At 32.3% G+C, this 25,721-nt stretch overlaps 2 protein-coding genes and 1 long non-coding RNA gene across 3 annotated transcripts; 2 read left to right on the forward strand and 1 right to left on the reverse strand.

Moving 5' to 3' along the window:
• Positions 1-7,572: 7,572 nt before the first annotated feature.
• Positions 7,573-13,569, forward strand: LOC107890300 (uncharacterized). Its single transcript, XR_001681912.2, has 3 exons — positions 7,573-7,738; positions 8,092-8,171; positions 13,524-13,569. It is a non-coding gene; the product is annotated as an uncharacterized lncRNA (long non-coding RNA).
• A 3,188-nt stretch (positions 13,570-16,757) lies between these two features.
• On the forward strand, positions 16,758-17,198 carry LOC107890066 (uncharacterized). Its single transcript, XM_016814580.1, has one exon. It carries the CDS (start codon positions 16,758-16,760, stop codon positions 17,196-17,198), a length of 441 nt encoding a protein of 146 aa, XP_016670069.1.
• A 4,890-nt stretch (positions 17,199-22,088) lies between these two features.
• On the reverse strand, positions 22,089-25,423 carry LOC107889232 (protein STRICTOSIDINE SYNTHASE-LIKE 3). The gene is made up of 4 exons (XM_016813587.2): positions 24,755-25,423; positions 24,231-24,506; positions 23,047-23,214; positions 22,089-22,702 (listed from the first exon to the last, which is right to left on the reverse strand). Exons 1-4 carry the CDS (start codon positions 25,081-25,083, stop codon positions 22,300-22,302), a joined length of 1,176 nt encoding a protein of 391 aa, XP_016669076.1. The 5' UTR covers positions 25,084-25,423; the 3' UTR covers positions 22,089-22,299.
• Positions 25,424-25,721: the final 298 nt, after the last annotated feature.

Genomic DNA, 25,721 nt, shown 5'->3' on the forward strand with positions numbered 1-25,721 from the left:
TTCCAATTTCAAAATCTGACCCTGATTGGGTTAGTGCTTCATGCTTTACAAACTTGTGTCATGAATTGTTTTGTGAAATGTGATGGAATAACAAGTGAGCGAGGGAATTTTCACACACAAAATCAACGAGCAAAGACAAAACTACATTGGGGCCTGGGGGGATTCACTTCCCTTAAAAATACAGGTGTAAATTTGGACTAATTTACATAGTCCATCTATTTCACCATTAAAATTTATAGTTTTGTTTTGATATAAGCCCATTCGATTTCTTATAATTTTGTACATAGATTGGCCTTAAAATTTGAACATAACCCATCTAATTAACAATTAATGTTCAACGCTTTATTTTGGGTCTAAATCCACTCATTTAACTAAACTCGATTTAAATGTTATTTTAAACAAAATCCAATTTTAATTTTGTTTTTAAGGGATTGAAACATAATAATAAAGTAAAAGTAAATTGGATGAGTCCACAACTACAAATCTTCTTCTTGCAAAATCTATCGTGGCCAATTCAAAATCTTGCTTCAACTTCTTCTTAACAATTTCCTATTCAGCCTTGAATCAACTATCAATTGTTGACCTCACATCACACTTGATTAATGTTTAGATTTTTTTTTATTGTATGTTTTTGGTTTATAAATTATTTAAGGTTTATTTTCTTGAAAGCGTTGGTGTGTTGTTAAAGTCATGTTGCTTGAGCTTAAAAAAACGAAAATAGATTTTAAAACTTCTCATTGCATGTTTATTGATTATACTGCATGTAGATTTTTAATTGTAAATAGCAATGTGTTTGAGCGCAATATTATTCTTGAAACAAGAAAGCCTATTCTTTAAGTATGTTTTTCCTTTAAAAATGGATAATAATTCTCATGCGCCTATTGTACAAAAATGACTTTGGATATAAGGATTTGAGATCTAAAAGATCTATAATTGAAAATTCTTTTGGATATGAGTTTTACACCTACTTGCTGGAAAATGATCCATTAATCTTTTTTTTTTTTGAAGCAATTTCATCTTTTAGTACCTCTTTTTGAAGCCTTTCGCACAACTATTTTGAATCTATCCCATGCTTCACCAAGAGTTCCGAAGGGATTCTGTTTGGATTGCAATAGCTCATCATTTGTCTTTAATCACACAGGCATGGGTATGATCCTTTGTAAGAACTATCGCAAAAACTCTTCCGATGTTGTAATAGTTCTCGGAGGTAACACTTTTAACCATTCTCGGAATTGGCCTTCAAGGACAAAAGGGATCAGTAGTAACTTAGATTGCTTCTTCTAAAACTCCCGCATGGCTCATCGTGCTACATATTTGTTCAAACCATTTACGAAAAGCTACCAGTTCCATGGTTGAGTCGTCGTTAAACTGCATATTAGTTGATAACTATGTTAATAAGGAATGACTAGTCTCAAATGGAATTGTACTCGTTATTGGTTGGGCAATACTAGGCTTTAGCCAATTCGTATCGAATATAGTTCTACCTATTAGAGTTGCCATAATGTTCCTCCTCTAAATTTACTAACAATAAAATAAAATAAAATAGTATCTATAAGCTTTAATCTTCCTACTTATCTTAATTAATTATTTTCTAAATTTAATGCCAAAACCTTCCTGGCAATGGCACCAACAACTTGACTGTCTATAAACGAGTTATCATTTATAGTAAAAATTGTTGAAGAAAATCCTATTTGAAAACGGTTTTCTTGCACCATGAAAAATTAAAAATTAAAAATTCGACCATGTTTATGATATTTATAGCAATAAACCTTAACTGAATTCATGCCTATGTTTTTGAATAAACAGATTCTTGATGTTTTCCGACTTTCAACCAAATGATCGTCTCTACTATTTTCGTACCACAAAATACTTCGAGTGTGGGTTCGAACCAATTGAATCAAAATACAGAACTATAAAAAGTTTTCATTTTCTGATGAAAACGAAAATTCTCTCTTCTTTATTAGAAACCGGTAAAATTGTTATTCTGAGAATTATGTTTATAGGTTGAGAATAAAGTCTCTCTATTTTTCGATAGAATAACAATCTCTCAAAAGTTGTGTTAATAGCTGTACTAATAGAGTCTACTAGGAAGAGAAGGTAGAACCCTTGTAGAGTTGTAAAGATTTATTTTAAATAGAAAAATAACATCCTACTTTGAGAAGGAGAGGGGGTAAACGAATCACCCTTGTATTTCTACTAGGGTTGTTGCCCCTTCATGTTATATGAAGGGTTTTGAGTCTCTCTCACATCGAATCCAATTACAAGTACTTCATGGGCCTTTTTGACCCAGTACTCTATAATGTGGTCCAACCCGATTCAGTTTTTCTATTTCTCAAAATAAACTTTAATATTTACATATTAAATAATTTTATTATCCCAATTTTACTCCAGTAAAATTATGACGATCTTAACCCCACTAAAATTTTGATGATTTTCCCCGATAAAATTTTGAGAAAATTCATTTAATATGTCACAACTCAATATGTTCATATGACCGAATGATTTATTTTTATTTTTATTTTGAGCTTCAAAACAGTCCAAAAATATAAACTCATTCTTCCATCATTATATATGATTGCAAATTTCTATTTTTATTTTCATTTCCATTTTTGAAAACCTATATTCATTTCCAAATAATTTCGTTTCTCCATTTTGGAGAAAACCATAACGATTCCTAAATGTTTTCCATTTCTCTTCGATTCATTCTGTTCATTTTTATTTAAACACGCAATTCATTTTTTGTTTCAACGAGCTAGCGGAGGGACCAATTGGATATATGTAGTTGAAGATCAAATTATTTATAATTAAGTTCTTGTTTTTGCCTACTAATTATAAACTCATTTAGTCATGAAGTCATTCCACTATAGTATCGTGACTAAACTCTCCTCAATGACATACTATTACGAAAACTACTCAGCACTCGTCCAATGACATTGTCATTAGTATGTTACCCTCATAGGATATCCTTAATCTTTTTAGGATAATATCCATTTTTCCAATATGATCTTATTTTATCTCACAGTAACAATTACATCTTCTTTCATGAAAATTCAATCACTATCAAATAGTGATCAAGTCATCTCTCACAAAAACGGATTGAGATGATATCATTTACCCATGTTTTGGGCTATGAATTCCACTGTTGTAAATGACACACTATAGAAGTCGTACACCCAACGCATTACCTTTTGATTCCTTATCTATTTGAACTTAGGTTTTTACTTACATCAAAGTGTACGAGTTACGTATACATAGTCCATCATCCACTCAGGATTTAAGTATGCCACACTATGAACATCACAAGTGAATAAATCCATAAACGGATTTAAGATCTATTCTGCTTAGGTCATGTCCGATGTACTGTCAGTCGAGTCAATCACATCTATGTCTCTATCTTCTAGCAGCCATCTGCTCCGATGCCCAAGACAGTCACACGGGTGATCGCCTCACCTCTTTCCTTGCGACTTTCTTTATCTTTTAGGGAGGCATAAAATTCATAGACGATAGCCTCAACTATTTGTTCGGTTAAGGTTGTGCAAAATGTATCCTAATGGTGGGATCGGACTAGATCTTATATCTCGTCAGTAGCAGACATGGTGGGATCGAACCCACGCTTCTGAATAAATGAACGTTCACTCATCTGAAGGAAAAACCGCTCGACTTTCGTATTATGGAAGCAATTGGCATCAGGATTGCTTAGTGCCTGAGCGGAATGTTGTTGTTTTCGTGGTGCCATTTTTGAATTAAAGTAAACTAATGACAAACCCAAACAATAAAAATGATAAAGATCGAGTTTTGAACACGATACCTTGGGTAGTTGTTGATGGAATTCAACTCTCGATCTATATGGAATGTAACAAAATAAATGATGAAAACTAAAATGAAAAGAGAAGAAGAACACCTACTAATGTGGATTGGAGGTTGGGAATGCGAAAAAATTGGAGCTCGACTGTGGAGAGAATATGCGGCGGCTCAATGAGAGAGTTTCTCTCTTTTGAGGTGTTTTAGATGTGCATTTTTATGCCTAAAACTGGTGACTATAAATAGAATTTCGACGAGCTTTCGTCCTAAAACGACCCAATTTTGGCTGAAAACACAGACATGTCGTGCCATAGCTTGTGTGTGGCGTAACACGACACTTTAACATCAGGTGTCATTGCTTCGAAAAGCCTATGTTGTGCCATGGCCTATGCATGTCTGTGTACACAAGCCAAGTATGCCAAAGTTATTTTTGTCCACCATTTTAAATTCGTGTAAAGTTGATTGCACAGACGAAAATAGCCTCAGCATACCTAGGCAGCACGTCGACTTGTGTCGCACCACGGGTCTTGCGTAGCGCGACACGACACACAAATCCTGCATTGTGGCATTCGTTTTGTGCTTTGATGTCTCAGAAAGCTTGTGCATCACTCGTCTCTTGCTTCCACATCAATTAGGTCTTTATATCTTCATCCTACACACTCAATTAGACATATTAGTACTATCTAAGGCCCGTGTCGGCCTATTGGGTCACAACATTTACAAAATGTGTTAAAAAATATTTATTTTATTAATATTTAATCCTAAGGTCTAAATATTGGAAATGTAATATTCACTACAAGAAAATGGACTTTTAGCGGCGTTTTTAGTGGCGTTTTAACAAAAAACGCCGTAAATATGTAAACGCCGCAAAAAAAAGAGAAATAGCAGCGTTTTTGTCTAAAACGCCACTAAAAACATATCAATAGCGGCGGTTTTATCTAAAACGCCACTAAAAACTAATCAATAGCGTCGTTTTCACGTAAACGCCACTAAAAACTTGGGAAATAGTGACGTTTTTGTCCTAAACGCCACTAAAAGTTATCAATAGCGGCATTTTCATCCAAAACGCCACTAAAAAGCAGAGAAATAGCGGCGTTTTTGTCCAAACGCCACTAAAAAGCATAGAAATAGTGGCGTTTTTGTCCAAACGCCAGTAAAAACAGGGAAAATAGCGGCGTTTTTATGTAAAACACCACTAAAAATAGAGAAATAGCGGCGTTTTTGTTAAAATGCCACTAAAACTAATCAATAGCGGCGTTTTTAGAACCAAACGCCGCAAAAAAATTTATCTATACAACCGTCGATAGTTGTTTCGATTTGATCTGATTTAATTTTCATATTATTTTCTTTTTTTTTAATTCGATTTAATATAAACTAATTCACTTAGCTATGAGAAAGTTTTATTTAATTACTTAATTATTAAAAGTTACAAATTAATAACTAAACTATAAAAATGTAAATTCTAAAACTCTAAACCCCTAAAAAAATTCATATGGATATTTATGTGTGTATATACATAGATAATGTAAAAGCTTATGTTTATATTAATAAATTGTGGAAGTAGTTGATTAAATTTATTTTGGGGTTTAGTGTTTAATATTTAAGTTTGAGGCCTATGGTTTAGGGTTGAAATGGTACGTAGTATATATATATATTAAGTTTAGGGTTTAGGGTTTAATGGCAGTAAGCTTATGCATGGTTTGGGGTTTGTTATTTTGGGTTTGGGGTATAGTGTTTTAAATTAGTTTGTTATTTGGGGTTTGGTGTATTAAAGTGTACATAGGGCTTAGGCCGGTATATATTATAGTGTTTAAAGTTTTAAGGCTTAGCTAGGGTTATTAGGGTTTAAGGTTTATTAGTTGATTAAATGATGTTCTGGTTGAATCTAGGTTTTAATTTGGAGTGCTCGGAGTGTGGTTTAATTAACTACTTGATCTCATGTTTATACATATATTTATGATGTATATATGTTTATATTCCCATATAATTACGCAAGGTTTAGTATTTACGGAATTTGATGAGGTGGTTCTTAAAATTATTGAATACGAAATGTTAATGAAATTCTCAAATTTAATGCATCATGATTAAATATTGAATTTGAATTTATTATAATTTCAAAATCTAAAAAATAATATGTGTTTAATAACTTTCTTTGCATGCAATCGACTCTCGAAATTAAACTTGGCTTACTTTAATTTTAAGATGCAAATAATAATAATCTCTTAAAAGAAATTTTTAATAAGTATTGCTCACACCTAGTTAAAAATATCAATGACAACTCTTTTTTTTTTATAAAAACCTAATGTTTTAAAAATTTGCATTTTTTTCATTGTTGTTCATTTTTATCAAAAATGATTTTGAAAATATAATTTTTTTATCTCAATTCATTTCATGTTTTAAATAATTATTAGAAATTATTTTAAATTGATTTTACCTTAAATTTAAATATTAAAATAATTAAATAATAATTAATTAACTATTAAAAATTATTACTATCTAATGCATTAGTGGCGTTTTTGACAAAAAAGCCACAAAAAAATTCACTTTAGCATAAACGACGTCATTCAATGTCTCCAAGGGAATTAGCGGCGTTTTCAAAAAAAGCGCCGCTAAAAATAGAGAATTAGTGGCATTTTTAAAAAAAGCGCCGCTAATTCCCTATTTTTAGCGTCGCTTTTTTTAAAAGCGCCACTAATTCTCTATTTTTAGCGACGCTTTTTTAAAAACGCCACTAAAAGTTTAATTAAAACTACGTCATTTCCTTTGCAATTTACTGACTTCATTATGTTTAACAAAATGTCGCCGTTTTTGTTTCAGCCATTTCACCCCATTGCAAACCCGAAACCCTCATTTTCCTCCAAATCAAAGTTTCCCATAAACCCCAAAATTCCCCAAATCAAATCCATTTGTCGTCTCCCTCTCTCTTTTCGATCGACAGGTTATTATAATTTTGTGTTTGTTTCAATCTGTTTTCACTGGGTTAAATATGGTTATTATAATTTCGATTTCATTGCAGCAAGCAAACAGTTTATTTTCGATTTCATTTCCATTTCATTTCCATTTCGATTTCACTTCTGTTTTATTTTTGCAGCAAGCAGAAAGATTAAGGGATTTCATTTTGAAATCAAACCCGATTGAAGGCTACCTTTGGCAAGTCCATCAAATCAAGGTACTCTCATTTACTTGTTCTTTTGAACCCTAGACTTTAGCATGCTGACATTGGTAATCTTAGATTGTTGTGCTTCTCTCTCTTTTCGGGGTTTTAGGGCTGTTTGTGTTTTTGAAATTTTGAAATGTGATTTAGGGTTCTGAACTATGTAACTAAAATATTAGTGTTCATCTCAGTTTTATAACTGCTAGCAGTAAGTTTATCTACTTGCATCTGAACGAAAATCAAATAGACAGTGATGCTTGGAGGTCATGTTGCTTGTATGGATAATTAGGATTTGTGGACTTCGAAAATTATGTTTATGAAATGTATCATGTCTGGCTAATATTACACTTTGGTTGCAAAATTTTCTTAATATGTTGTAAGCTCTGTATTCACAAATTAGCTCTTCTTTTGTGTGGTTCCTACATTTCTTTGTTTTTGGTTTGATAATTTCAACAATGACATCTGATTATGTTGGGCTTGTATGCTTCTTCTTTTTAGCTCATATTTGAGGTTTGAATTGTATGTATTTTAACTATGTTCATGTTTCAATTTTTTGATCGGGGGTGGAATTGAAACAGATGCAGCCATCAATCTGGGAAACAAGTTCTCCAAATGATTTGTCTAATCTTCTGTATCTGTTTTGAAACTTTAAAGTTAATGTCTTTGAACAAATTTTTTATTGCTGCTACTTCTTGGCTTTCTTTCTTTGTTGTAGTGGAGGTACTCTGTTAGATTCGAAAGGGAATCTGATTGGAATTAATACGGCTATATTCACACAGACAGGTTATTTTACTCTTTTTACCGTAATCTTAAACAAAAAAAATTTCTATATTGATGAGAAGATATTTCAGAGTTAGATGTTTCCTTGGCCAAAGAATAATAATAGTTATGATAGCTAACAGCTTCCTATGTAATGCCTTCTTATGTTTGCTCTGACATTTCATTTTTCATGAAGTACCAGTGTGTGGCACTTGTGTTTAACATGTATCCAGACAGTGCTCTGGGGATGATGATCGTCCAAATATATGGAAAAACTTAGAACAAATTTAACATACCTGTGTCAGACATATATCCATACTGTCACACCTGAGTCCAAGTAAAATAGATGCATTCTGATTTCGTTATTTGCATTTCAGGTACATCAGCTGGTGTAGGATTTGCTATCCCGTCGTCCACTGTGCTCAAGATTGTACCTCAGCTGATCAAATTTGGCAAAGTAAGTTTCATTAAGTAAATTATTGGTCTCTTCTTTTTTCTGATCTGTGCTAATCCCGTTTCAGCTCACCTCAATAAAATCTTTTTTGAAAATATGTTAATTATATGAATAAGTGAATATTTTAATATTTATAGGAATAAATATTAAATTTATACATAAATATTGATCAAACTTATAATTTGATACATAAATTTTCATTTGGTGTTATTATATAAATGAAACTTAAATTGCGGTTCTTATGTATGTATAAAACTTTGATTTATTTCAATTGTACATGTTTAAAAGAAATAAATACATACATTTTTTTGTCATATTGAATTAATATAATTGTGTGTATGTAATATAATTGAATAATTATATAATGTGTTAAGTTTGAGCATTGTATAAGTTAGTAATGTTTTAATTATGTAATTGAATAATTCATCTCTTTATGTGCACAAGTATTTAAATGTTCATGATAGCAGCTGGTATTTTTTTTTTTGGAAGAGAAATTATAGCTCTAATTAATTTATATGGAGGACAAATTTGGAAATATCTGGTAAGGTAGGTCTCTCTCCATACTTGGTATGATTTATACTGTTGTTTGTTTTGTGTTATAATTTGCGGAGCATTGAATAATTATATAATTGATGGTGATCATTGTGGAGCCTTAGTCTATAAAATATTACTTTGTTATAGTAACTGCAGTTATAAGCAATTAAAACAATAGCTGACCTTCTCTCCAACCTTATTTTAAATATTTTAAAGATTCAAAGTATAAAGGTTGGAAACCTGACGGGTTGCCTTATATCGAGCTGTAAGATATAATGGATCCTCCCTAGGTGTAACAACGCCACGTATGATGAATCTTAAAAAATTCAAAAAGACTTGAAAAAAGTTCTATCGAGCTCATTTACTATTGAATATTTATTACCATGTAGCTTGCTTGTCCATTAAAATTACAACAATAGCTGACCTTCTCTCCAACCTTATTTTAAATATTTTAAAGATTCAAAGTATATAGGCTGGAAACCTGACGGGTTGCCTTATATCGAGCTGTAAGATATAATGGATGCTCCCTAGGTGTAACAACGCCACGTATGATGAATCTTAAAAAATTACTATATTCAAATTACTATTTTTTTATATTAATAATATTTTATTTTAATATTTAATAATTTTAAATGTCTTTAAAAGTTATAACTAATTTTTATCAAAATAGTATTAATATTGATCATTACTTAAATAAATTACATAACTTACATAACTAATATAACTTACATAATTTACATAACAACTTACATAACTCACATATCTTACATAATTTACATAACTCACTTAACGTACATAACAACTTACATAACTTAACTAATACATGTAGTGTAATCTAATAATTTCCTTAAAAGCATATAGTTTAAAGTTCAAATTTCATAACTTACATAATCTACATAACTTACATAAAACATAAAAATATATCATATCAAGACTTACATAATAAACAACTTACCTATGTAATTTATTGTCAACTTTAGAATTCAAGAACTACGAAATGGATAGGAGTTGGATGAAATTGTCAAGGGTAAGCAACGCCTATCGAAATGGAGTACAAAATTTTCTGAATTTTGCATTTCAAAATGCAAGCCAAGAGAATATGATTCTTTGCCCGTGTAAGAAGTGTGGCAACATCAATTGGCATACTCGTGAAGTTGTCTACGAACATCTAATTGTTGATGGCTTTATTCGGGGGTATAAAAAATAGATTTTCCATGGAGAGTGTACATCTAGTGGAACTTCTTCAACAATTAATCCGACTTATCCTAATACTGATTACCATCAGTATGTTAGACAAGATGACATGGAAGGTATGTTCCGGGATGCATTTAATATGCACAGTCATGGTGAGCAATCGTTTCCACCTGACTTTATTGCATCCGATGATTGTAATATTGGTGGAAATATTTTTGGTGAAACGGGAACAAGTGCACCTTATGAGGAGCCAAATGAAGAAGCAGCGAAGTTCTACAATTTATTTAATGAAATGAACAAAGAACTTTACGAGGGATCAAAATATTTGAAATTGTCCTTCTGCATTCGTTTATTTCACTTAAAATGTTTGGGAGGGTGGACTAGAAATTCTTTTACAATGCTGCTAGAGTTTCTGAGAGAGATGTTTCCTTTTGCAAAAATCCCCCAATCTTGTCAAGATATGAAGAGACTAATAAAAGATTTGGGCCTTGGGTACGATAAAATTCATAGTTGCCCAAATGACTGCATGTTGTACTGGGGTGATCAGAAGAACCAACAGTGTTGTAATGTTTGCGGCAAGTCTCGTTGGATGAATGGGAATACAGAAGATGTGAATGCGGATGAAGGTGGGGCACAGTTAAGAAAGAAGCCAGTCAAGGTTTTGCGATACTTTCCCCTAATACCAAGACTTCAAAGGCTTTTCATGTCGTCAAAGATGAGCGAATCTATGAGGTGGCATAATGATCAACGGACCGATGATGGATTATTAAGACATCCTGCGGATTCTTTAGCTTGGAAATCGTTTGACATGAAATTTTCAAGCTTTGCAAGCGATCCTCGAAATGTGAGGCTTGGGCTAGCAGCTGACGGCTTTAATCCATTTAAAATCATGAGTACTTCGTACAGTACTTGGCCTGTGGTGCTTGTTCTTTACAATTTGCCTCCATGGATTTGCATGAAGCAATCTTCGTTTATTTTATCAATGATTATTCCAGGAGAGAAAGGTCCCGGAAATGATATTGACATTTATTTGCAGCCACTTATTGAAGAGTTAAAACAATTATGGTCGGGTGTTGAGACATAAGATGTATTAAGAAAAGAGAACTTTTATTTACGTACAGCTTTATTGTGGACAATTAATGATTTCCCGGCTTATGCTAATTTATCGGGTTGGAGTAATAAAGGACGTTATGCTTGTCTTTGTTATGCTGCGCAAACTTATTCAAAGTGGTTGTACAATGTGAAGAAGTTCTCTTATGTGGGCCATCGTCGGTGGTTAGATGGAAATCATAAATTTAGATTTCAGAGGACTCTATTTGACGGTACTGAAGAGTACAGAGGAGCTCCTCAGCAGACTGTTGGATCTGAAATCTTGTTTATGTTAAAAGATATCAACTTCAGTTATGGGAAGATGAATCAACCACCTAACACACAATCAAAGAGAAGATCGAGGGATGAATTGATTATGAATCTGACGAAGAGGATGATCCTAATGAGGCAGACTTGTGGAAAAAAAGAAGTATTTTTTTGAGTTGCCTTATTAGGAGCATAATATTTTACGCCACAATCTTGATGTCATGCATATTGAGAAGAATGTCTGTGAGAACATAATTGGGACAATTTTGAATGTCGATGGAAAATCAAAAGACAATCTTCAGAGTCGACTTGATTTAGTTGACATGAGAATTCGGCATGATCTTCATCCTCAAGTACTTCCGAATGGGAAATATCGGTTGCCACCTTCTATTTTTTCAATGTCAAAGGAAGAGAAAGAGGTGTTTTGTGTGGTGTTGAAGGATATAAAGGTCCCAGATGCGTATGCGTCAAATATATCTTGATGTGTGAGTCTTAAAGATAGAAGTTTATATTCATTAAAATCACATGATTACCACATCTTGATGCAAGATTTACTCCCAGTTGCTTTACGGTGTTGTATGTCAAAAAATGTGACGTCCTGTATAATTGAACTATCCAATATAATGAAAGCTATTTGTGGCAAAGTTTTGGATGTTGAAGAACTTAAGAAAGTACAGGATCGAGCTGCTTTGACTTTATGCAATTTGGAGAAGATCTTTCCACCTTCATTCTTCACTATTATGGTGCACTTGGTAATCCATCTCCCTCACGAAGCAATACTTGGTGGACCGGTTTTTTATCGATGGATGTATCCAATAGAAAGGTGTTAATTTATTTGTCAAATATTTATTTATTCGCGTCTATATATTTAGTTACAACTTTTGATAAATATTGTATATCGTGTTTAGGTTCCTAAGCAAATTAAAATCTTATTGTCGCAATAAGCGTTATCCAGAAGGATCAATTGCTGAAGGCTACTTGGCAGAGGAGTGCATGACATTCTGTTCTAGATATTTAGAAGATGTTGAAACACGATTGAATAGACCAAATAGAAATGCTGGGCTCAATGATCATAACTTGGCCGAAACTTATTTATTCCAAAGTTATGGAGAACCAATCAGCAAAGTTGAAATTGTAGAATTAGATGATATATCATGGATACTAACACATCGATATGTACTTTTTCACCATGATTTAGTTGAACCGTTACGCAAGTAAGTTTTAAAATTTCCTCACATATTCATCATTTTGATTTGTTTATCTTCTAACCAATTACACTTGTTTTTAGCATAGTGAGTACAAACAAATTTTGAGATCTCGTGCACGCTCTCAAAGATTGCAACATCGAGAGATTAATAAGTTATTCACAGAATCTTTTCATGAATGGTTAAGTCAAACGATATGTAACTAAAGTTAATAAGTTACATATAATCCCGAAATTTAGTTAATTATTTAATTTACTTTCGATTCAATAGGTTTGGAGTGGAAAGGACGTCAATGACGAAATTAAATGGCTTTCCCAAAGTCCGAACAGAACAATAAAAAGATATAGTGTCTTCCTCATCAATGGATACAGATTTCATACAAAGTATCGTGAGAGAATGAGGAGAACTCAAAATTGTGGAGTTGTTGTTAATTCTTCAATTACAAGTTATGCTAGTGCTAGGGGCAGTAATCCGGTTGAGGGCAATGTGGAGTATTACGGACTTCTTACTGACATTATTGAGTTGGATTACTATGGCAGATGGAAAGTTGTCTTATTTCGGTGTGATTGGGCTGATGTTAATACTGCTCAAGGAATTAAAGAAGATCAATTTGGTTTTACAATGTTAAATTTCTCTCGCTTGATTCACACTGGACAACAATTGATGGACGAGCCATATGTATTTTCCTCTCAAGTGAAACAAGTTTTTTATTCGAAAGATCCAACTGATGAGGGTTGGTATGTTGTACTCCGGAACACCCCTAAAGACTTGTTTGACATGGGTAATGGAAGTAGAGATGACATCGTCGAAAGATCAGAAACATTATCTTTTCCAGAACAAAACTTAGATGAAAATATCCCTAGTACTAATACACAACATCAATGGGTTCGACATGATGTGGATGAAGATATTTACGAATAATGATGTAGTAAGATTTTACAATTTTTTAATTATATGTAATATTATAATTTTAATCTTTGTCATGTTATATAATTTAACTATTTTATATGTACTACTATTGTTGTAATTTGTTACTAAAACTTTAACTATTTTATGTGTATTGCAGGAAAAATGCGTAGAAGAAGATTACAAGATTTAAGTATTGTCCAGAATACTCCAAATTCGGAAGAAGGAAATAGTGAACAGCAGACAGTTGTTGGATCTTCGAATGTGCTGGAGACACTTGATGAGCCTGAAGAATTTCAAAGTAATGTTATGTTCATTTTACATGTGTTGACTTTTATTATTGAATTATTTGTCAATTTTAATATAATAATAGTATATCATTTTTCAGCTAAAAGTGGTGGGACGCGCAGAGTTCGAGGACGTACGCTGCTTAGAGATTTATACGACTTAGATCCTGTCGAGCGTGTTAAAGTAAGTAGAAATACTCATGGTCAGCCTGTTGGATCTGAAGCTCGACTTTTAGCAGGCTATTTGGGCATTTTAGCACGAAATGTAAATATGTTGCCCATCAACTACGAATCATGGCATCACATGCCTGATAGCAACAAAAATCAGGCTCTCGCTAATATTAAGGTAACAAAATGTGAATGTAATTTATAATACTTTGGTTTAAGTTTCATTTATATTTACATTCTAAACTTATGTTTTTTTTAGGAGAGATTTGCTTTAGAAGTCTCCGATGATTATATCAAGAAGGCATTAGCTAAAAGATGAAGAGACAATAAAAGCATTTTACAGAAACAATATTTTAAGAAAGACATAAGCCTCGAGGAAAAATTGAGAAATGTCCCGCCGGGAATGCTGAGGTATCAATGGGAAGATGCGGTTAGATTTTGGAATTCAAAGAAAGGAGAGGTATTGCGTATTTCCAAACTCTTATATATAGTGTTTACTATATACGTAATAATAATTTTATTATGTAGGACTGTGAGCGAGTTGGAACAAGCAGCAGGGAAAAACAAAAATTCACGCACACGGCAGGGTCGAGAAGTTTTGCTTCTGTAGCTGAGGCCGAGGTATTATGAATTTATTAATTATTTCAAATATTAATAACTTTCTATTATTAAATAATATTTTTACTACTATATTGTAGGAAGTCAAATCCGGACAAAAAGTTGGACGCCTTCAGCTTTTTGAGATTACGCATAGGAAGAAAGATGGATCTCCTATGACATCCGAAGCTGGAGAAATTATGGTATATTTACTTAATAATATTTGATTTATTCTAAATATTTATAATCTTTAATTATAATTGTTTAATTCAATTCATCATTAGTAGTTTTAAATAATGTTAAGTTATGTTGCATTCCTTTTTATTATATATTTCGTTTCTAACTCTTTAATTGATTTTTTAGGAGAAACTAAAGGAGAAGAAGGCGAAATATGAAGCGATTGCTTCAAGTGATAGTTCTGTTAATCTTGAGAACATTGATAACATAATTATCACTGAAGTTTTGGGTCCTGAAAGGTACGGTTGGGTTCGATTTCAAGGATCTGGTGTTACCCCGACCCAATATTTTGGATCTGGCTCCCAACAATACATGCCTTCCGGAAGGCAAGCTCAAGCTGAAGCTCAGAGGTTAAGAGACCAGATAGCTTAGATGCAAGCGAACACGGTTGAGCAAATTGCCGAGGTTCAACGAAAATATGAAGAACTCCAGCAACAACTTAGAGCAGAGGCAGAAGAGAGTGAGGCAGCGGCTGCAACGAGAGAGGCAGAGGCACGAGCGATGGTAACAGAGCAGAGCAAAAAGTACGATGACCTCCAGCTACAGCTTTAGCAGATGATGCATATGTTTCAGCAATCGCAAAAGCCGCCATCTTAGACTTTAGTTTTCTTATTGTAAGAATGTTTTTAAGTTCTGTCACGTTTAACATTATTGTAAGAATATTTTAAATTATACTTTATTTATTAATTATATCATATATCTTTAGTTAAATTTGAAGTATCATTTAGAATTAATGTTTTTGGTTGTATTTTTTATGCTAAATTTGCTGTTTTCGGCTGCATTTTATACTATATTTGTTGTATTTGGTTGGATTTTAATGCAGGAAGGGCAGGATATTGGTGAAAAAAATATTGCAAATCTGTCAAAATTAGCGTCGTTTGTGGAAAAAGTGCCGCTACAAGCCGTGACTTTTAGCGGTGCTTTTCCCACAAACGCCTCTAAAAGCCGTGACTTTTAGCGGCGTTTTTCCCACAAACGCCGCTAAAAGTTGTGACTTTTTAGCGGCGTTTTTTTTTTCAATAAACACCACAAAGTTTTGTGGCATTACCTATAGCGGCGTTTTTTGCGGCGTTTTAAAAAGCGCCACTAAAGGCTAAAAAAAGCGCCGCTAAAAATCTATTTTCTTGTAGTGATTAAATACTAAATTGCATAGAAAACAAACTCCTTAAGTGCAAAATTGATCCGAATTAACTACTACATTTAACGACAGGTCATATATACATTATTATATTTAGAAAAATTTGAAACAATTTTGCTTTCAATTAAAATTGTAAATTAAAAAGAATAAAATTTTCAATTAAAATTTATTATTAAATATTTAATCCAAATATTTGTTAAGAATAAAATTTATTATAAAAATTAAATACTTGAATATTATTATTTAATAAAAGTAAATTTGCAAATTATCATTACATTCCTAAAAAAAGTACTTAGCGAAGTAAACGTGATAATGTAACTTTTCTACTATTTTGATCAATATCTTCTACTGTATACCAAATGTTATAAATTAACAATGAATCGCATGCCATTGATATCGTAACATGGGAAAACATTAAATGCTAATGTAAAATATTTTTACCAAAAAAATAATTTTGATAAATATATAAATCCAATTATACTTTATAAAAAAAAATAAGAAGTTAGTGTATCTATTTTAGTTTGTCAAAAAATTGAACCTCATATGTTACGAAAACTAAAAAGTTAGTATATTAGATTTAAGTTGTGAGTTTTGATTCAGAATTATAGTAAATATAATATTGGTTACCAACTTCTTCCGTTTGATAATTAAAAATCAAAATAGTTTGTGTTTGACTTTTGTCAAACAAACTAAAATAAGAAAAGTAAAAGACATTGAATGTTCCGTCGATATTCTCGGGAAATTCCTTTTCTAATTTTAATCCCAATTCCCCTTTCACTTTTGTGAGGTTTTTGATTTAAATGAAATAGAATAAGGAAAAGGAAAAAACTTGTTCCAAAATGAATCGAGAATCACCTTCTCCCATGTTTTCTTCTTTTCAAAATCACCGTTTTCGTTTCCTCTAGCTTCTATTTTCGGGAGAGGGGAAGGGGATTTAGAGAGAGAAGAAACACATTATCGGTTAAAAATGACTCTTCAAGTTTTGTCTCGTTCACCGCCAGTGAGACACAAACGTCCGTGTTCACCTGATGACCTGAAGACAGAGAGAAAAGGGAGGAATTATGGGGGAATGGTCGGTGGTTCTGCAGCGGAGTGCACGGCGGTGTGTTGCTGCTTTCCACTTACCATTATGGAGCTGCTTGTTTTAGGACTTTACAAGGTTCCTACTGGACTTTGCAAGAAGGCTTGCAGAAGGAAGAAAGGAAAGAGCAAGAGCCATGGCTTTCATCCTACGTCGTCTAGTGAGGACCAGGACACGGAGCTACACCAAATGGTGGGTAATGCGGATGATGGGTCCAGGGTAACCGTGGATTCGGAGGACAAGAAGTCGGACCGGTTCTTTGGGACCGGGTTTTGGAGAGATCCTTCGGAAAAAGAGACCCATGACGTGATGTGTGAAAGGAATTAAATCCACTGTGGGCTACCTTTTTCCAATTGGAAAATTTGATTATTTTTTCTCACTGTTCTTTAGAAACTTCGATTAGGTGTTTTATGTTTTTACTTCATAATGAGATCAAATCATAACTCACCATCCAAAACCTGTTTCATTATTTTATTTTATATGCTACATATTATTATCTTTAACTTTGTCTCTTTATTCTCACTATTCTCAACTATTTATTTTGTTTTTGCTTTCATTTTCAACAACAAATTTTATTTATAACACAAAGTGGTCCTGTAAGCCAAAGACCTCAAGAACCCCTCCAAGGGAATAAAACCACCCTTTGCTTGAATTCTCGCTCCTAACATTGATGGATTACTATCCCACCCTGATGCGAAATGGTCTTCGTCTTCGTCTACGCCTTCGCCACTGTTATTATGAAGATGCCTCTGCTAACCTGAAACAACAGAGAGGGCCAAATAATCCAACATCAATTCAAGCCACCGGCAACGATCTCAAAGGGATTCCAAAAAGCTTACACCTCGACTCAAAGGAACCGAAAGACTTTCTTCCTAACAACCACCGGCGACAATAAACAACAAGAGTCCGGCAAAAGAAAAAGAAGAAACTGAAAAGAGCAAAGGAAAGGAGAAGAGAAGAAAACAGATAGGAAAAGAAGAAATCAAGTATTCAATGATCAAGAGAGGAGGGAGAAGGTGGGTCAGCAGTGCAAGCACCGACCATATACAGCAGCAACACAGTAGGGGCAAATGAGGTTTCTTAAAAGGAAAACTCGTTCCACAATTTCATAAATTCAAAAAGAGTTAGCAATTACATGATCATGTAGCACATATCAAACTGGGTTTCATGTCCACTATTTAAGTCCATGCGGCTAATGCTATCAGTCACTTTATTAGCCCATCTAGGAACATAACAAAAATATAAAGAGCTAAAGTAAGATGACATAAACGAGCCTTATTAACAAAATACCCAAATGTGCTAAATCTAGAGTAACAATTGAGAATTTAGAGACCAAAAAAAAAAATTCTGCCTCAATAATAATATCCATGAAGCCAATCTCTCGAGCAAAATCAAGTTTCATTTGGATAGCATAGGCCTACACCCATTTAGCATCCCAACTCTCAGACAAGTGCTGTTCCAAACCACCTAGGACCAACCCATCTTCATCTCACGCCACATAACCAAGGTTTGCAACCCAAGTGTTCTCATCCCAAACCGCATCCACGGTCGCTTTAATTGTCCATATATTAGGGGCGCGCCACTGCTCCTCTCTCGATTGTCTGGGCAGAGTGGTCGATTAAGAAAGTTATGGAGCTAAAATTCCTCATGCAACATCGAGCAAAATTAAGGGCAATATGCGGTGGTGTAAGGCGACCATTGATTACTTCATATTTATTAATAGGGTAAATTATATTGTTGGTGACTCAAGTATTAATGTGTTTCTATTTTAGTCATGAAATTTAAAAAAAAAATTTATTTTGTAACCAACATTATCGATATTAAATATTTTGGTCACTCTTCCATTAAATGATTAACTGAAGGGTTACATGAACTTTTTGATTATTATAATGATAAATTTAACCTTCGATATTTACACATTGTTAATTTGATCATGATTATAGAAAATAGATCACTTCATCATTCCATTAAATAATTTAATGGACAAGTGATACAAATATTCAATGTCAATAACATTGGTAAAAAAAAATTTAAAGTTCTATAATCAAAATAAGAACATGATAATACTTGAGTGACCAACAATGCAAACACTTACCAAAAAACATGAATGTATTGTATACCCATAGCCAAAATTCAATATGCAGTCCGACGGAACAAAATGATTGAAGAAAGAACCATCAAAGATATTATATTTAAGTTTCCACATGTCATAATCACATATGCCACTAGATTAGAGCTAGCAAAACAAGTTCAAGTTCGAAAGTCCGCCTGTGTTGATTCGAGTCCGAGAAAACTCAAGCTGGTAACATATTTGAACTCGATAAAATTTGAGCATAAGAAAACTTGATTCTATAAAAATTCAAGTCTAAGATTGATTTGGTCCGAGCCCAAGATAAATCTAACCCAAAGTTTGAAAAACTCAAATTTTAAAATTGAATAACTATAATAGACATTAATAATTAATATAAATATATGATATTACTTAAAATAAAAAAAAATTGTAATTGTAATTATTTATTTTATAAAAATGTATTAATAAGCCTTACATATTTATATTAAATTTGTATTCATAGCAAAAATAATATATATGTGTAATTTAGTATATTACAATACATGTTTATAATTTATCAAAATTTTAAAATCTTAAAAAGTATTATTTTTAATAAGTTGAATTCTGGATTGGGTTTTATATTTTACAAATTGTATATAGGTATTGGGTTTAATTTCTTTTTATTTTGAACTTGAATATTGGTATATAATTAGTTTATTTTGGATTAGAATAATAATTTCTATATTATTTAGGTTTGGGCTTAATATAATATTTTTTTTTTTGGAATAAAGATTTTAGTATTAGGTTTATAAATTTAGTAAGAAATATAAAAGTTATTCAATTGTCAATATAATATAATAAATAACAAAATACATTTTCATCAATTCATATACATATCATATAATAATAAATTTTACACACAATAAGTGTTTTAATTATTTTAAATAAAAGAATTCTATTAAATATATAATAATTAATATATTATATAATACTATTACAATATGTGATATAGTATTGCATAATATGATAATATATTTTAAAACTATTAATTGGTTCAAAATCAAAATCACTTTTGTTAACTTATCTGCTTGAATTGACTTGATTTAGTCGATTAAATCAATTTTAATCGCTAACTATAATAAATGATATACTATTACATAATATAATAATATAGTAGATAACTATGACAAAAATTATTAATGCACATGTATAAATATAACTATTGTTATATTATAGATTATAATAAAACATATAGTATTACATAATATTGTAATATTTAATATTAATGCTTATATATATATAAACTATTAATATATTGTACATGATATGATATGAGATATTAGTATATAATATAGTTTTTTTTTCTTTTAACTAGGCGATCAAAACAATTATTATAAAAGCGAAATCACTACAAAATGAAGTCAACCAAAAGTTGCACAAGACACACAGAACACTACAACTAGATATATTCATGAACTGGGTTACTTAAATTTAGGAAAGTTTAAACAAAAATATAATACTAAAAATGGGCTTAAACAAAAAAAACAGGCTTGTTAAAAAATGGGTTAGGCTTGGGTTTAAATGTTCAAGGCCCAAGACCAAGCCCAACCCAACCCAACCCAATCCTTTGTTTTTTTTTTAAGTTTGTAATGTTTTATACTATGTTACATATGTTTATATATTATGTAATTTATTATCCATAAAAATATATATAATTAAAAAAATATTAAATTAAAAATAATGTAAACATATTTTTATAAATATATAAAGTCATCTCGATTTTGACAATATTAGAATTGGATTGAGAAAATAATCTAATTTAATTAATTAATTAAAAAATATTTTAAAAATAGAAAATTAATTATTGAGTTAGACAATTATACAAGCTTGTTTTAATTTAATTTAAAACTAAACTACACATATAATTATACTTAATACATGAGACCCAATAAAACTACAGAATAAAAAGTGTCACAAAATCCTAGTGTGTTACCCACCACACAAATTTTAGTAGAACCCTGGTGTTCTATTAATATATTATTTTTCTCTCTCTTTCTAGTCTAGTAAAACTCATATTATTATTTTTTCTCTATATAAATTAATTAAGAGGCTGCCAAAAATGATAAGAAAATATACGAAGATATTGTACACAATTTTAGTAGAAAACTTTTTGAGTTAATTCCTTAAATTCAAATAAATTCTATTATTATTCGTAAGTACTTGTGAGAAAAATTTGTGAGTTAATTATATATTCCTTGACAATTATAATTTAAATTTGTCGGTTTGAATTTTTTGTTTTGGATTTTCTTTAGAGAAAGTTGATTTTTCCCATTGGAAGGTTTCGGTTTTCATTTTATGTACAATTCTTGAAAAAGTTCACTTTTAACATCAGAGGGTTCGAGAATAATAAAAAAGATTATCCTATTAAAAGCCAAAAGAATTTAGACCATAGATCCAAGATATGATGAATCTCCCTAGCTTGGAAACACAAATATTAAATTTGATAATATAAATATTCCAATAAAAGTTTGGTTTTATGAAAAAAATTTAAATTTCCGTTGTTAAATAAAATTATTTTTTATAAATAAATTTTCCGACACTTCTTTTCATTAATGTATCAAAAGTTATTGAAATGAGAAAGAGTTCACCATTCCAACAACAAAAGCCATCAATAAATAAGTACAATGTGTCATGTTAAATTACAATCAATATGAATTTCTAATTCAGCAAAAATATCCATCAAATAAATATTCAATAGAGCATATCAAAAAAAAGTTTCTTGTCATCAAACTCCATGAAGATCAAATATCTTATCTATGGAAACTTTGAACATGTAAAAAGTTTTGATATATTCTTCCTAGGCTCGATTCTTGCAGGAATTATCTTCAGTAATGTGCTCCTAAAAATCCTCACAGATAAACAATTAAAACATGAAAATCAAATAATACATGTGGACAACTGGTAGTTATAACTAACACTAAGATTAGGAATGGTAGTTACAACTGGAAGTTATAAATATCCATATTGGTGATTTCAAGTAGTTTTTTCTTAAAATCTTTGGCTATGTGTCTTACTTGTACTATATGGGTGATTTGATACTTGGTTTCCAAGATAAATTTAAGAATATGTTCTACTTGTAAAAACTAAAAATCATATGGACTGAAGTATTTAAATGAAAAAACCCAAATACTTTCTTTTCAGCAGAATTTTATCCAAATACTTGCAATCCAAGTAATACAGCCCCACTGCCAATAACAAGTATAGACTTAGAAAACATTCTTGTGTTTTTCTTCAAAGTGAAAACGATGGCTAAGAGAAGATTTGCCACATTCATAAAGCACCATTGCTAAGTCTTTATTTTTCCTTCTGCCTCCCAACTCAAGCCAAGTTGTAAACTGCCACAAAGGGCATAAGAACACTCCCTAGCCAGAGCTTGCCATCCCTCTCTTCGACTTCACTAACCGCTTTCACAACCTTCCCTTCACTATCCTCCAACACCTGCAACAGCTTTCCATCTGGACTGTATTTCACAACAATTCCGTGCAGCTTACCGCCAATCTGAAGCAGGTATTGAATTTTTGCAGATATAGGGAGCTTGAGAATGAATTTCCTGAGTTTTGGATATAATCCCATTATATGAGCATACGTGAACCTGCGACAGTGAATTGCTACCCAAAATTCACCTTCTTTATTTGTTCGGACATTGTCCGGAAATCCTGGTAAGATGGCAAATACCTCAGTACTCCCTGCTTTCTCACCTTTCAACCAGTACTTGAGTAATCTGTGCATTTAACATAATATTAAATCATCACATAGCAACAGTTAAAAGTTGTACTATAATTCTTAAGAACTAATCTACTTTGCCTCTGTAATCCTGGCATTTTTACAAGGAAACGATAAAGGTAAAGAAAAATAAAATCTACAATCATCAATTGCGGTTATCCTTTTTTAAACAGGATCTTTCGACATTCATGGAAAGCAATATGTCATGTATTGAAGCAAAATGGGTTCAAGCAATGTGAAAAATCATCATTGTATATAAATCCAAATGAAAGTGTTTTTAAAGGCTATAGCACGTGCAGATCTAACACAGCAATATTTGAGTACATGTAGAAGCATGCAAACCTGCCCGGACATCCTTCGCAAAATATGAGAAAAGAACCATCCTTGCTCAAGGATACACCGTTTGGAAATTGGAGATTCCTGACAAGGACAGCAGTTTCCTTTGTGTAAAGATTATACTTCAGAAGCCTCCCACTATTCTCCGAAGAAAAAACTAGCTGCATGAAGTTCCTGAATGCTACATTGTCAGTGCCAATTACCAATAATCTTCATTCTACATCATGGGGTCTTTCATGTAGAGTGAAACATGATCGAAGTAACAGAAAATTTGCTCCGTTCCACTGGCAGAAGTTGCAAATATAGTCTTAAAGGTTCACATGTCAATCAATACAAGTATAACTAACTTATACCGATTTTTTATGTAGGGATTTACAGAAGATTTCAATATATCAATGATTAGAACACATAAAATTTTCAGTATACCGAGATTTCTACGTCTTCTTTCCAATAAACACTACCAGCAGTCTCAAAACTAAAATAGTAAGTTACAGTTGGAATCATTTAATTACCTTATATTTATACAAATTGACAAGGGTGGTGTCAAAATCCACAAACCATGCATGAAAAGAAATCCCATCCCTGGGTGTAAGCACAAATGCAATGCAACAGTAACTTAAATTTAAGGGGCCATCAGGCACATAAGTGATTCTCGGACATGCCGTATCATGTGACCCCCAAGGCTCATGCATGCTCATATAGACACAGCAATCAAAGAACATATATTGCATTGGGAATCAAATGATTTCCACTCATTATTAAGACAGGCACATAAGTGATTCTCGGACATGCCGTATCATGTGACCCCCAAGGCTCATGCATGCTCATATAGACACAGCAATCAAAGAACATATATTGCATTGGGAATCAAATGATTTCCACTCATTATTAAGACATAGTATAAAGGGGAAGTATCGACAAAGTCAAATAACACTTTCGTGGACAACTCTCTAGTCTTGACAGGATTTGAACATTCCTCCCCACAGCCAAAGTCAGTTCCATAGAACAGCTTTGTTGAAAAAAAAATATGACAGCATCTTTTTCATCTTATTCCATGTCGTAGAAAATAGGTGGCATTTGAATGCCTTTGTGATCTAATAAAATCTTCAATAGTTCATACGTTTTTCAAATGCACTACGAATTTCAACGACATTAGTCCACAACTTAGAAAATTATTGTCAGAAACCTACCTTCTCTGGAATTTGCTGCTGCTATCAGTAAAATATATGTTTCCTTCATCATCAATGTCAAGGTCATTGGTAAACCTCAGGGGCACCCCATCTACCTCAGTTACAAGTGGTGTTGCTAATCCGCCTTCCGGACCCACCTTGAACAACCCCAAATATGCATCAGCAATGTACAAATCACCAGTGTTCTTATCAAACCGGAGACCCAAAGGCCTGCCACAGATATGCTCATTTGGCAGGTAACTCTGTGGTGATGGCTTGGGATTACATATTTCAGACCTGAAATCCCAAATTGCACATGGTAAAATATTATAACAGTTATACTTCACACATTATTCAATCATATGACATCACTTCATGAAGGCAGCCATCCCCAAATTTTCCATAGAAACTTCTAACAAAGTACAGCTATGTAACATAAGCTAATTCTGCGCACGCACACACAGACAAAAAAAAAAACTATCACAAATGAAGGTAAAAAGAAAGAAAAAGAAAAAAAACCCATTAGCAAGAACTAGATAACTCACCTATTGCTGGAAGCATAAGCAAAATCCTTCCAGTTTTGACCATCCCAGAAGAGAACTCGACCATCAGCAACACCAGTGTAAGGACCACGACCAAGAGGGTCAAATGCCATGCTTTCAGGGCCCTGAACCTGGTTCAAGAACTTAATCTCTGACTTCTGAAGCAAATTATCCTTGTCCCTGTCTGTCGGAACCAGTTCCCATGGAGGCAAATCCACCTTGTAAGACTCAAAGTCAGGAAATTCAGAGATTGCACTGTGCTTAAAAGGGTCTATCCCACAGTATAGAGCGAGCAGCAAAAACAGTAAACCCAGAAACCCAATTGGAGTCATCGCTAGAAATTTTGAGGAAATACAGTACAAAAGCAAAGCTTGGAACAGAAAAATTATCAGTTCTTCAGCTGATGTTTAAGCCTTCAACCACACTTGGGTGTCCAAAAAGATTTCCTTTCTCTTGCAATCAAGAAAACAACCCTTTGTTTGTATGTTTTGAAGGACGGATAGAGGGTTAGGTAGATCTCATTTTTGCTGCCTCTAGTTTCTGGTCATTGGTAGATACTGAAATGAGGCAGGTGAGGTTCTTTTTTTTTTTTTTTTTCCTGTTTTAATGAGACAGGTGAGTGTTGCCGAAACCGATGTTGCAATAACCAATTACAGTTGAATGTTCAACCACGGCTCATTTGTACTCAAATAAAAATAAATAAATTACATTTGTAGTAACTAATTAATTATGATTTTTTTTTATCATTTCAGTCCCACAATTATTTATTTTGTTTATTTTTATTATCTAATTATTTTAAAATTTTAGGTGTTTTCATTTTTAACTCATCTAACTGATAATAAAAAAGATAAAATTAAATAATTAAGTGTTCATTTTTTAATTTTTATAATTAAATGACAAAAGAAATACTAATAATTAATAATTATTTTGTAACTTTTAATAATTAGATGATAAAAAAATTATAGTTACA

This window comes from Gossypium hirsutum, chromosome A09 (assembly GCF_007990345.1).
Source record: "Gossypium hirsutum isolate 1008001.06 chromosome A09, Gossypium_hirsutum_v2.1, whole genome shotgun sequence".
Lineage (NCBI taxonomy): Eukaryota > Viridiplantae > Streptophyta > Magnoliopsida > Malvales > Malvaceae > Gossypium > Gossypium hirsutum.